Source organism: Embiotoca jacksoni, unplaced genomic scaffold, assembly GCF_022577435.1.
Source record: "Embiotoca jacksoni isolate LCO1_2020_lvr unplaced genomic scaffold, fEmbJac1.0.p SCAF_22, whole genome shotgun sequence".
In the NCBI taxonomy this organism is placed as follows: Eukaryota; Metazoa; Chordata; class Actinopteri; family Embiotocidae; genus Embiotoca; species Embiotoca jacksoni.
The window spans coordinates 4,648,237-4,661,384 of NW_027185363.1; the positions used below are offsets into that span (position 1 = coordinate 4,648,237).

At 40.2% G+C, this 13,148-nt stretch overlaps 2 protein-coding genes across 2 annotated transcripts; both read right to left on the minus strand.

Annotated features, from left to right (window-relative positions):
• Positions 1-595: 595 nt before the first annotated feature.
• kdsr (3-ketodihydrosphingosine reductase) lies at positions 596-7,040 on the minus strand. Its single transcript, XM_069157409.1, has 10 exons — positions 6,648-7,040; positions 5,847-5,936; positions 5,463-5,519; positions 5,265-5,330; positions 5,077-5,172; positions 4,324-4,515; positions 3,911-3,994; positions 3,620-3,703; positions 3,419-3,520; positions 596-3,321 (listed from the first exon to the last, which is right to left on the minus strand). The coding sequence occupies exons 1-10, from the start codon at positions 6,834-6,836 to the stop codon at positions 3,202-3,204; spliced, it is 1,080 nt and encodes a 359-aa protein (XP_069013510.1). The 5' UTR covers positions 6,837-7,040; the 3' UTR covers positions 596-3,201.
• Positions 7,041-7,383: 343 nt separating this feature from the next.
• Positions 7,384-13,148, minus strand: vps4b (vacuolar protein sorting 4 homolog B). The gene is made up of 11 exons (XM_069157408.1): positions 12,928-13,148; positions 11,926-12,037; positions 11,467-11,617; positions 11,231-11,289; positions 10,991-11,110; positions 10,718-10,874; positions 10,424-10,572; positions 9,660-9,741; positions 9,326-9,545; positions 9,086-9,226; positions 7,384-8,992 (listed from the first exon to the last, which is right to left on the minus strand). The coding sequence occupies exons 1-11, from the start codon at positions 12,949-12,951 to the stop codon at positions 8,891-8,893; spliced, it is 1,317 nt and encodes a 438-aa protein (XP_069013509.1). The 5' UTR covers positions 12,952-13,148; the 3' UTR covers positions 7,384-8,890.

Below are 13,148 nucleotides of genomic sequence, written 5' to 3' on the forward strand. Positions count from 1 at the left end.
CAGAAAAAAAAAAACATAAACAGAGATGGCCTCCATTTAGCAGCTCATAAAATACATGCATGAAAGGCGACTAAAGGATTATTCACGAGGAAACACAGGACCACCCGGTCCTGCTGAAGGTTTGCTTTGATGTGGTCCAGCCACCCCCTTGTGGATGGAGATCGAACCTTGCAAAACTGATGTACCTATACAAGTTCCCCGTGTTCTCTCTCGTCTCCTCTGTTGTCTTTCATCCTACATGTCTCTTATTTTTATGACAGGACAAAAAAAAAAAAAAAAAGGAAGAATCTAAAGCTGTATTCTGCAAATCTGAGAGAGCTGCTGCTTTGGAAAGTTCCCTCATGGAAAATTAAAATCCCATCTCTTCAAACAGAATACTTAACAACCCTCATAGTCCTTTCCAAACCCAGAGACATCAAAGTTTTGAAAGGCCCCACTCACTCATGCATTTTTCTGCGATGGGTTCCCTCAGCTGAAATTCAGATAAAGAGCTCCGCAGCTACATAACAGGAGGGAAACAGCAGTGACAAAGCACAACGCCACCAGCGATCCGAGACATCAAACATTCAAAACTGAAGGATGAAGACTACAGGAATTAAATTTTGTTTTTCCTCACAGGTATTTATTTAGTTTATCATGTAAGAAAATAAGACAAAGAAACGTTCCACTTCTCACATTTTTCTTTCAATGGCACACAAGGTGAAGGTGTTAAGTTTTTTGGCAGAAAAAAAGTCAATAGCAAAAAGAAGAAGAATTAAACAAAAGAGTGCAGTATGCCTTTCATGTTCAGTACTTTTTAAACTCGGTACGTATCTGATGATGACACCATTAAATGGGGGCAAACGAGCATAACTGTTGCAGAACTTAAATCTTCACTGCGTGTTTAAACATATTGTAAGCATAGGCTTTGTTTGCATAGCTTAAAGGTGTTAATTAAAACAAAACTGCTTTTACATGAGCTACATGTTCTATCAACTACGTGTTGCTACCTCAAAGTAAAACAGAACTTCTGAAAGCAATACATGTACAATTAACGAAAATCTCTTGATCGCAGGACAGTGTGCCTTCAGCCATTATCAAATGAGAACATCATCAAGCATGAGTCATCCATTCTCACTTTCATATCTTGGATTTCAGTAAGGCTTCTTTTGTCATACAAAGAATAGAAATCGACCAAATACACAAAAACAGTTGGCATTTTACACCGAAAAGTCCTATTAAATGATGTGGCGAACCATATGTGGGTTAAGTCACATTGTTCTGTGGACAGGTCCATTCTTATAGCATCTGCTTCGTCAGTAGTCACATCTTAAGGCTTAGAATGGGTCCCCACACTGCTCCACATTTTTTTTTTTTTTTTTTTACAAACTAAATAAGATCAACAGAGCAGCGACATTGAAATAAATCACAAATAAATGCATTGCATCTACAGAAATTGTCTTGACACGTTTTGGCATTCAAATATTGGTGTATTCAAAAATAATATTCCTATGTTCTGATTTGTATGCTTTGTATTAAAGTACATTCGCCCCCAATTGTGATGGACCAAAGGAAGACTTGCAAGAGTCAATGTTGTACTTTTTCTCCCTCTATATGCGAAACAATAAGAAAGTCATGTGGTAAATAGATGATTTTTCAAGACTTGATAGAACTCAGGAGGGAATCGATATTGTCGTTTAGGGAGTTACAAAGTCCCAGCTGTGCATGACAGAGGGACAGCAGGTCAAAATTACAAGGACAAGGATCACGCTTCCATGCCAGTCCCTCTATTTTGGCCTTTATGTAAAACAAATCTCCGGCGCCCTCACTAGACCTACAGACGCATAACTCGAACCAGCGAGCCTTGCCCTGCCCTGATTTACACCAACCCGGCAGATTATGGATCCTGCGAGGATCTCGACTGGGGCGGCTGAATATGTGCACAGAAACATTGAACTGCAGGTAAATATGATACGCTTCTTTTCACAAATTTAAAGTGTAAAAAAGATAAATGTACTGAACTTAGCGAATGCACGGGTGAGGAGTAAAATCCCATTATGTGCTTTTTTTTTTTATTTATTTTTTTTTTTACCATCTTATGAATTCATGGCTTTAACCCATAGTACCTGCTTTCCTTTCTCAATGACATTAGCTAGAATGACAAAAAAAAAAAATTTGGTCTTTATTCCCGAGACAATAAAATCGAATGGCTTATCTCCCGCCCGGAAGTCGGCTCAGTCACAGCAAGCACAAACACACACATCCACGCACACCCACAATTCTTTTCTTCAACACTGCATGTAAAGTTTTTGAATATTATCATTCCATGGAAATTATGTTTTTTCGTTAGTAAAATAAAACAAAAAAAATTAAAATAAACATAAGATGCTCTCTCTCGGTGTGCAATATCTCGTTTTGTATCACGTCTCGGCTTCGTTCAAACACGGGGCACAAGAGCAAAAACTTCCCACAGCATAAACAAAACGCTGAGGGTCACGAGCGGGTTCAAACATAGAGGTTATCCAGTCAAAAAGGAAGGTGCTCTGCCTGCAAAGACTTGTGGTACGAAAAGGTTGAGACGAAGGGACTTATTTAAGTGAAAATTGTGGAGACCGTTTTGTGAAACATGCAACCATTAGACAAAACGTGAGAGTAAGCGTTCTGTTTTTCGCTACAGCCCCTGGTGGGAAGGAATTTCAAGCCATATTTGGCACAACCGGACAGACAGGCTATCTGTTGCTTCTTCCTCTCGGCGAGGGGGGAGAGAAAACAAAACAAAACAAAAAAAGCACTGTGCAAATGGGAGTCAGGGAGGGCCTGATATCTGTAATGTTAGTGGTTCACAAGGCCTACCTACTTTAAAACCACACTGTGGGATGTTTAGCCTGCCCTCATTCTCCTAACGTAAGGCTGCTCCCACAAAAAGAAGCAGGTGGACACATCGAACCCAAGTCACTGGAATACTCTTGAGAGGACAGAAAAATCGAAATGACTGAAGTCTATGGACGAGTTACGTCACTGGACAAGCAACGAGTAAACATTTGCTACTTTCTTCCATCCCATCTATAAGGTTGATATCAGAAATGCACTTGACTTGGCCTATTTTTTTTTTCTCCCGCCTACGGTTGTGCACTTGTACAGCTGGATGAAGGGACTGGATGGGAAGGGGGGAAGTGGGGCGGGGGGGGGGGGGGGGGGGCTGCGGAGAAGGTAAGGCTGCCGTTACTCCCTCTTGTCAGCTGCTTTCGATTGCTCTCTTTGAATCATGCAGCGGCGCACGATGCTGTCAAAACTCCCCAGGTAGAAAAGGGCAATGGTCCGAAATAATCCCATGGTCACAATCTGTACAGAAACGTAGAAATTGAAATGTTTATTATAGACCACAGGCCGGAGGAGCACTGCGTCTCGCAATGCAGTGACATTATGCATGTAGTCGTACCTGCTGGAGACCTTCTGTGATGGAGGTGACGGGCGACATGCCACAGGTGAGGGCTGAGAGCATGTAACCATCAGGACCAACGGAGCTGTTGAAGTTCCCCTGCTGCAAAGCCAAAGGAGAAAACAGCCAGGGGGAATTTACAAAAAAGAATTCCAGAATTTAGGACAGCCTTGGTCAGCGGAAGATGGACCGATTGCTTACCACTGCATCTCTCACAATGATTTTGGCCACTTGATCTGGTTGACACACTCCAGAGGTTTCAGAGATTAATTTGGTCTCTAGAGGCTGGGGGAGGGGAAAAAAAACAAAACAAAAAAAAAACACAGGGGAAAGGTTGTAAATACTGAGGAAAATGTCAACTATCCACGAACAAAGTAAAGGAATAAATACCTCCAAACTAAATTTAAAATAAAGATGGAGAAAGACTCCAAGGATCCTTGTCTTTGGGAAAGAAGTTGTTTTTTTTCTGTTCTTTGTGACATAGATGTTTACCTTCATCTTGTTCTCTTCTGCCAGTCCTGGGGTGTCGGTGTCCGGTGGGTATGCCACTGTCACGTAGATATTGTATGGCTTTATCTGCGCAGAGAAAACAGCTGTTTGACCTTGATGACATTAAACAAATCAACATTTTTATGCAAGACAGGTCTTTGATAAACAAGAACAAATGAGTATGGATGCCCCCCCCTACTGGTAGGTTGGGAATTTTATTACAGTATTTAAAGCACTAACAAACACCTCCTCATCATCCCTAAATAGCAAAGTGGTGTAGAAATATGTGCAAACACATTCCGACTACATGCATTTTAAGATCACGAGATCTGCAGCGTGTTTGTTTGGCTTTTGGTGGAATTTTTAGAAAAGGGTATTTCAGTGCGAGAAGGGAGAAAGAAAAAAAACAAACAAACCTCCATCTGCAGCGACTCTGCTAAGCCGCGCAACGCAAACTTGGACGGAGAGTAGGCCGTGTACCCGAACAGACCGATCTGGCCCGCCTGCGACGACACAAACATGATGCGGCCCATTCGTCGCTCCTTCATGGTGGTTATGACGGCTCGTGTCGGGTAAACGCTGCCCAGGTAGTTCACTTCCATCAGTTTCTGTTCAAGGAAAGCCCCAGGTTCACACGCGTCATAATGAGGCAGTCCACAGTGAGGTGCAGTTTCACAATTTCTATATTTATAGGAGACTAACGGTTTGTACTTAATATTAGACGTTACAGAATTTAGTCACCTCTTAAAACGGCTCTGACTGTAGCAAAAATGTTGTACAAAGTCAGACAGCAATCAAACCTTCTTTCCTGGCATGTATTTAGTGCCAAAAAAAAAAAAAAAAGGTTGGTCTTGTTGAAGGTTTTTAGAGTGCATCCTTGGCAGGCAATGGTTTTACGCATACGAGTACATTGAAATGCTCAATATGGTTTCAAATCTCAATTTTCTTTATAATTTGGAAACATATGGCACTGACAACACAAACATGCTCAATTCATGTAGCTTATGATAAATCCAAATCACTCCATTTTATTCTGATGCTTTCACTCCAGTGTAAATGTGAGCAGTGAATATTTTTGCATGATACAATATAAACAGTTTTTAATACCGAGCAGCTTTTTGACTTCTGTGCATAAAAAAACCCCAACAACAACGGTTGCGTGTACTTACTTTAAAACGGTCCACCTCCATTTCGTCAAACTTTGCAGAAATAGATGTTCCTGCACAGTTCACCAGCATGTCAACAGGCCCTAGCTTCTCCTGAGCCTGCATAACGGGAAAAAGCCACTTTAATTCCTCAGCAACAAATGAACACAACAATTGTATATGTTCCATTGTGGCGGAGAAGGTAACATCACCTGTTTCATCACATTTTCCACCTGACTATAGTCACTGGAAACATCCACTGATATGCAGAGCACCACCTGAATAAAGAAATTGAGATCTTATTGATACAACATTCATTAAGCTGTTAAGTCTGATAAGTCTCATAAAAGGTGCTTTCGAACAATTTTTAAAAGTTCCATCTTTAATGGAAATAAATACTAAACCCATACCTGCTTGTCATTGATGGCGAATTTCTCCACCTCCTTCTTTGCTTGGAGCAATTTCTCCTAAGGAAAAATAATCCATGTTTCATCTATTATAACGATTTCGGGTAAATGTGAAGACTTAAAAATGCTGACTGTCGTCAAGGGTCACATCAAAAGAAACTAAATGAATCTTCAAAACATCAACGCTCACATGTAGGTAACACTGTTTAATGCAAAAATAAAGAAAAGTTTTGCACGTGTGTGGAGCGCAATCTCTCGGCTGACATGGAACGAATTCATCTTTTGAGTTTCAACATGTTTGACATCAAAAACTTTGCTCTAACAACAAACAGCTTGTGGCTTGGTTAGATATAAAGGAACAACGGGCTAAATGTTGTTTGTACTGACCTCATTTCGTGCCACCAAAGTGATGAACGCTCCTTGCCTGTAGCACTCGACTGCAATGGATTTCCCAATTCCACTTGAGCCTCCTGTCACCTGAAAGTTCAAGGTTAAATATGGTTACAAAATGCGATGCAGCTTAATCGAGTTTAAGGCATTTCTGCTCTATCGCAGCAAGAACTAACAATCACAAAAATAGTACTCAAGTTTTTGTGGAAACTTTTGAAGACATTCCACTTTGCATGCATTTTGGAGACTGTAGTTTAAGGTGCTTTTGAAATGTAGCGCATACTATTGACATAAATAACATTTAGTCTACCTGCAGTGACATAACTGAAAAGTTAATCAGTGACTTCATTGAATCAGATCCTCTCTACTACGGCTTCAACGAAATTAAATATTGTTCTAACCTCCATGAAAGTAGGATTATAGCCCGGATAGAAAACACTGGTTTTGTTTACGTGTATTGTTTCATATAGGTGCACCTTACAAACCGGGAGACAACTTAAGTTCTTAAATGAGTTCATTTCAATGTTTCTCAACTCATCGTGTGGGCGTGTCTCTCTTCATAACAGCTGTTATATATATATATATTCTTCCCTCAATATATATATATATATATATATATATATATATATATATTAATATATATATATTAGTCTTAAACCGGTTGTTAATCGTTAGAGCGAACACATACCTGACATTAAAGCGCAACTAGAAACTCAAAGCTATTTGAACAAGAACCTGAAGCCAGCTATGGAGCTGCTGTTAATGTGCAGATGTTAGGATGCACTGCGGTGCACTTACCACGACGTGGGCCCCGTTCAGTTTCAGCGGCTTGGGACTAATGAGGGGCGATATCATGTACAACAGCAACACAAAGGCAACTATGAAGGCAGCGACTACAAGAAGCATGACGAACGGCAGGAGGAGCCACCAGGAATTGACGAAAAGCCAATCTGCGATCGCTGAACTGAACCCTTCTTCAGAGGACATGGGGGAAATCTGGCGATCGTTAGCTTGTTCGCTAACTAGCGGGCCAGCTTCTGGGATCCGACAACACGAGCTGCGAGGCGGGCGGAGAAACACGGACTTCGGAGGAGGAGTTCCTCCGGGGTTTGGCAGCGAGTCAAAGGTGCGCAAAGGCCAGGTTAACGTGCCGCGGCGGACCTCGGTCCCCGTGACAAAAGCGCAGTCTGTCCAAACCAAAACAAATCGAGCTTGTGCGCTGCGAGCCGGACGCGCCGCGGTCGTTCCTGGTACTTGTAGTTCTCGAGCCGGAAGTGTTTCTCTGGCGCTCGAACCGCTGCTCGAGTGCCGAGGAACCACAATTCCCGCAATGCAACGCGCCACCGCCTCGGTTCGCCATCTGTGTGCACGCCCACCCGACCAGCCGTTCAAGGTAGGCTACTGCGACTAACTACAGACCGGAAAACACGAGTTATTTAAAATTGTGACAATATTATTACCAAACCTATATCTCTATTGTCATTGCTCGTCAGGAACACGTCATTGATTTCTTACAAAAAGTAATCAGCCTGCCTTGACGTAGCTTTAACTTTTATTTACATTGTGGACATGGGAAACAGAAGATGTTATGCATGAGTGACTTCTTTACGAAGAAAAGGATTCAAGAGTGGGCTACAGAGACATTTACAGTCAAATGAGAGATGTTCCCCATCAAAAAAAAAAAAACAACAACTCAAAAACTGTTTGCACATCTCAACAGCAACAGAGTACAGTTGTATACAATCTCTAAAAGAGCTTACATGAAATGTACAAGTGCTATACATATCTTAGTTGTAGTGACAATGCACTTGACATACAAGCACTCTGACTAATTTAGAAATAAACCAAGAGAAAAAAAAAAAAATCTTTTCGAGAAGGCACATGGTGCACACTGCCACTTATGGCTACTTATAGTTCATGCTTGGAGATGCATTCCTATATTGTGAAGTACACAAGATGATGATCTCTCCACCTGAGCCATCAATGACCAGCATCAACTCCCCACTCTTGTTTTATCAAAATTCAGGACTTGATCTTAATATAAGGCTTTGTTTTTTTTGCAGTTTGTATTAAGGATAATCAGCAAAGCCTGTGGATAGTAAAGGAAAAATATGTACAATAGGTTTTGAAGGAAAACAAACAAACAACAACAACAACAGTAGCAGAACAACAAAGCAATTCAAAGCCATCGAGTCCTTGAGAAGTGGTAACATAATGCTGGTCCGGCACCATTGGTAATCCACCCAAACAGCCGTGTTTGATTCAAATGAAGGATGAGTAAACACACAATTGTAATTTTTTGGGGGAAACTGAATAAACAATCCAAAATTGCCACAAGGCCTAATGTAGCGCTCATCCTGATTATGTCAGTCTCAAAACTCTGTAATGTCCATCACCTCAAGAAAATGACATATTTCACCACAATACCTTGAACTCATGCTGTGATTCACTGCCCAAGATGTATACATTCCTTAAAGTACAGTATATGCTATAAAATGCTTGTTTTTCTTAATAAAATAGAGTATATGTGAGGGATACTTACTGATCTATTAAGCTGTACTTATAGTGGAAAATAAGGACATAAGAGCAAGTCCTTACTTCAAATAAATTATATTGATTTCAAAAGTCTTACTTGCAGTAATTGTTGTGTGTGTGTGTGTGTGTGTGTGTGTGTGTGTGTCTGCCGTTAGTTTCTCTAATCTGCTTGAGTATTCTGCACATCAATACCTTTTGTCTTTAGGACATAAGTGAAATAACCCTTTAAGTTTCCAATATTGATGTTCATTCTTTAATCAGGTCAGCTGTAGGTGTGAAGTCTTTAATCTTCTTTGGAAAAAAGTGAATATATCAAAATAAAACCAGGTCTTCCACCCTTTGTGTGGTTGTCAGAATGGCAAAATAAAGCAGTAATCTTGCCCACTCAGATGACCCATGACGCCAAGTGAATGGTTAGGATGAGATGGAAAAAGAAAAAAAAAGGACAGTATAGAGACACAATCACAATTCCTTTGCTTTGGTTTGTTTTGACTCCTTCACCCAACCTAGCCTTCCTGTCCAAAGTCCTCTGTGAATTTTTTCAGTTTTGACAGATCTTGTTCGTTAACTGTTGGCTTCGTGTTGGCCAGAGACCTCAGCATGTCAGCCTGGGAAGAGGAAGAAAAAAATGGTTCCAATATATTTATTGTGTTGAAATGAGAAACATTTTTAATTTTTTTTTTTAATTTTTATGTCCTTACCATGCATACCACAGGTTCCATTAGCTTCTCCCCAGGGACCTCCATCCATGTCATTTCAATTGCATTGGGATCTCCAGGCGAGCAAGGGGTCAAGAGGTCATCTACCGTGACGTTGGGGTCGGTTCTTGATGAACCTCGTATCTTATTTAAACCAAAAAATAAGGGAGGAAAGCGAAGTAACAATAAGTCAATTACAACCTATGACACTGTAGAATAAGAGGGATATTTTGAATGACGTACCTGTTTGAAGTGGGTTGCTGACTGGACCTTTCGAACAGGCTGCATCAGAGCGTCTCTGACGATAATGCTGATATCTGCTCCTGAGTATCCATCTGTCTTCTTTCCAAGAGTGACAAAGTCAGAGTCTGTAAGAGTGGTGGGGGTGGAGCCCAGGTGGAGCTTGAACATGAAGGAGCGGGCGTGCTCTTCAGGCAGCGGGATGTAGATCCTCTTCTCAAATCTGTGATGGTAAGATTTGACCACAGTGAGCACAAGGGAATGACAACAGAATAACAACTTTAGTTGTAAAAATTACAATCTAAAAAAATCAAAAAAAAAAAATCAAAAAAATCACCTTCTTCTGATGGCAGAGTCCAGAGTCCAGGGGATGTTTGTTGCTCCAAGGACCAGCACCCCTTCATTGTCATTCCCCACACCTGCAAAACAACAAAATAAAAGTGAAAAAAGACGTGAAAAGTAACTTCTTTCACAATAAGGTGCCAATATTTTGATGCTTTTACTGTCAAACACCTGCAGCTTTCTACAAATCTGCCACAATGTGCATTTTTTATTACAGGGGAGCCACTATGAAAAAAATAAAATAAAATGGGATGCACATATGTTTCACATGGTTCACGCATTTAGTTAGTAATGAGTAAATTGAGTGAAGTAAAGACATGGAAGCGTCTGTCCACTGCCAGCTACTGAGCTTGATGGCCTGAGTAACCCAACAACTTAATTTTTTTTTTAAGGTTGTCCAAAAGTACCCAGCCTCTGTAAAAACTATTTTCTCCTGTTCACAGCTCAAGCTTCTATGTATATCTCTGTCTATCTTCTGCTTCGCAACTATGATTTCACAGATAATTTAGGCTGCAGAAAGGAACTGGAACTGAAAGGTTCATTTACTTGTTCACTTTACTGCACTAATATTCATTTTGTACTTAAGCTGCCATTTTATATTCCACAGGCTGTTTAGTCCTTCAGAGTATTGTTAAAAAAAAAAACCTGACACTAAATAATTTTACACTAAGAGTGTGGACCCTTTAACACGGCAATACTGACATCGTTCATCAAAATATTTAGTATTTACAAATAATTGCTGGAGCTAATCAGACTTACCCTGCATCTGAACCAGGAACTCTGTCTTGATACGACGAGCAGCTTCACTCTCGTTCTCACTTCTTGAGCCGCACAGGGAGTCAATCTCATCGATGAAAATGATAGAAGGCTTGTTATCCCTCGCAAGGCTGAAAAGATTCTTCACCAACCTGGGGAGCAAAATGGACACTTTTAGGAAATGTAATATAACAATATATTTGTAGATATTAAATACCACCATTCCACATTATATATTAGAATGTCAGATTATATGCTTAACCTATGCTTCTGAGAATAATTGTTAAAATGACTTACTTTTCACTTTCTCCCAGCCATTTGGAAACGAGGTCAGAGGAGGAGATTGAGAAGAAGACCGAGTTGTTTGCCTCTGTGGCAACAGCTTTAGCCAGGTAGGACTTTCCTGTACCTGGAGGCCCAAAGAGCAAGATCCCCCTCCACGGAGTTCTCTTTCCTGTCAGTCAAACAAAGAGGTTATTTAGTCTACACAACTGTTCCACACAGAATAGATGTGTGCTTCAATGTGAGCAAAGTAATGAGGTGACTTTCTTATTAAATGAGATTTAATACCTGTGAAAAGGTGGGGGAATTTGATCGGAAGAATAACGGCTTCTTTCAGTGCCTCCTTGGCTCCCTCGAGGCCAGCAACATCATTCCATTTGATATTTGGTTTCTCCATAACAATTGCACCTGGTAAAATAATAATACGATATTAATGAAAAGTCGAAATAATACATTAAAATTAAGTGTAGAAATAAAAATATACCTGCATAAGGTGTAATTAAGTAGGAATAAAGGACTATTGCAAACCTGAGAGTTGATTTTGGAACTTCTTTTTCTCTGGATCATCACCTTCATCACTCTCATTTCTAGACACAAACATACAATACATATACACATAAATATGTATAAAATTTTGTCTTTTTTCAAGTAAAAAAAAAAAAAAAATCATTATATTTTCCTTTATTAGGGGAAAGTATTTTTCTGACCATAACTGATTGGCCTCACATGAGCCAACATATCCCACTGCCCCACCTATTACACACCCTTTATCGTCAGACTGTGACTCTTTGACAGGCTTAGCAGGAGGTGCTTTCTCTTTCTTCTTTAGATACTCCTTCAGTTTCTCAGCTCTGTCCAAGTATTCGGCACATTTCACCCGGATACTCTGTTTAGCTTTGTCACCCTGGGCTTCATCTGTCGGGAGTCAACACAAAAAAGATACACAAAAATGATTTCAGGTCTGAGTATTTCCTTTTAAAGAAGACATTAACCTCCTTTTAGCACTTGTAAAACAATATCACAACTGTGTGGTCAACACTGCTGTGACGGTGTGCAAAATGGCTTGCGTGTCATTTTAAGTCACAAGCCACTCTGAACCAACAAGCAACAGACATGTCATGGAAGATTACTAACAAATTGTGATTCCTAAAGTGGCAAACGGCTGTGATTAACAGACTTGGGACCCTATTGAGCTAATGCCAATGTGTTGTATAATGTCTTACATTTCACCACATGAAGGAAATACTGAACAGCAGCCTGGTACAGGCGCAGAGCCTCTTCATAGTTATGAGCTTTATCCTCCTGAGCCGCCTTGCTGGCAAGATCGATGGCTTTCTACAAGAGGAAAGACAAGGGACAGTGTTAGTTATTAACACTTGGGAGGTACAGGTATTAATAAAGTTGAGAAAACTGTTTGAAATGAACGACAATGTTGTTGTTTTATGAATCTATCTGATAGAAAACAGCCAATCAAAACAAACATGTAGACAACAAAATGAGATATGTAAGCACAGGAAGTTGTGAATTTAACCGAGTAAAGGTGGAAAAATAAATAAATACTTAAAACAGTCCCAGCCACCCTCTCAAAATACACACACACACACACACACACACCCCCCCCGTAGTAGGAGTGCCTGAACCTGAACTTTAAAAACACTTTTGTTCACCGTAACTATAACTGTAAGTACAACACAGTTTATACATTTGAACACAAATACAAATATATAAATAACGTTGTCACCTCTGTTTGAAGTGTGAGTCGTTTAACAGGCCAAATTAAACTAGCTCGCTAGCAACGCTAATCTTATGAGGTACTATCTCGTCACTATAACATCACGGAAATGTTATAAGGCTGCTTTCACAACTGAAATAATAATAATAATAATAATAATAATAATAATAATAAAATCGCAGCCTTGATAATACACGTAAGCCATAATTCCAGATCTTTGTGGTCTTTTTGTTTGTTTTTGTTTCCCCGTTAAATGCCTTGTTAGCGAGCTTAGCCAAGCATGCTAATTAGCGGCTAATGTTACAAACGCTACGCTGTTTTACAAAGCTGGAGGTGTTTATAGCGAGAAAAACCGACAAACATTAGGCCAAACACTTCGGTTGTCAGCAACTAGGATACTTTTATCCATTTAAATCAATTTGCAAACAACTTTTTTTTTTAAAAAAGCTTATTTCAGCGTTTTAGCCAGCTCCTGGGTTGGTCCTCAACTTACCTGTAAATTATTGTTGGTAGCCATAAGGGCCGATCGCTCGTCCAGTAATCAAAACGAATGTAACCCCGCAGCAGAGGAAACAGTTTTTAAACGCTGTGCTTTAAAATTCTACCGTACATGTAGTCTGTTAACGCGATAATCGAGGTTTCTGGTAGACTTGTTTTCGTTTCTCGCTCCCGAGTCAAATCGAGGAGGAAACTTCCGCATCGAAAAGTCGACAC

What these genes read in the sequence shown, in the direction of transcription:
- kdsr (XM_069157409.1), bottom strand. Translation starts at nt 6,836, where the DNA reads ATGTCCTCTGAAGAAGGGTTCAGTTCAGCGATCGCAGATTGGCTTTTC. An exon ending in TGAACGGGGCCCACGTCGTG is followed by an intron (nt 5,937 to 6,647) that starts GTAAGTGCACCG and finishes TTGAACTTTCAG; the next exon opens with GTGACAGGAGGCTCAAGTGG. An exon ending in CTTTGGTGGCACGAAATGAG is followed by an intron (nt 5,520 to 5,846) that starts GTCAGTACAAAC and finishes ATTTTTCCTTAG; the next exon opens with GAGAAATTGCTCCAAGCAAA.
- vps4b (XM_069157408.1), bottom strand. Translation starts at nt 12,951, where the DNA reads ATGGCTACCAACAATAATTTACAG. An exon ending in TTTCCTTCATGTGGTGAAAT is followed by an intron (nt 11,618 to 11,925) that starts GTAAGACATTAT and finishes GACTCCCGACAG; the next exon opens with ATGAAGCCCAGGGTGACAAA. An exon ending in CAGCAACCCACTTCAAACAG is followed by an intron (nt 9,227 to 9,325) that starts GTACGTCATTCA and finishes GGTTTAAATAAG; the next exon opens with ATACGAGGTTCATCAAGAAC.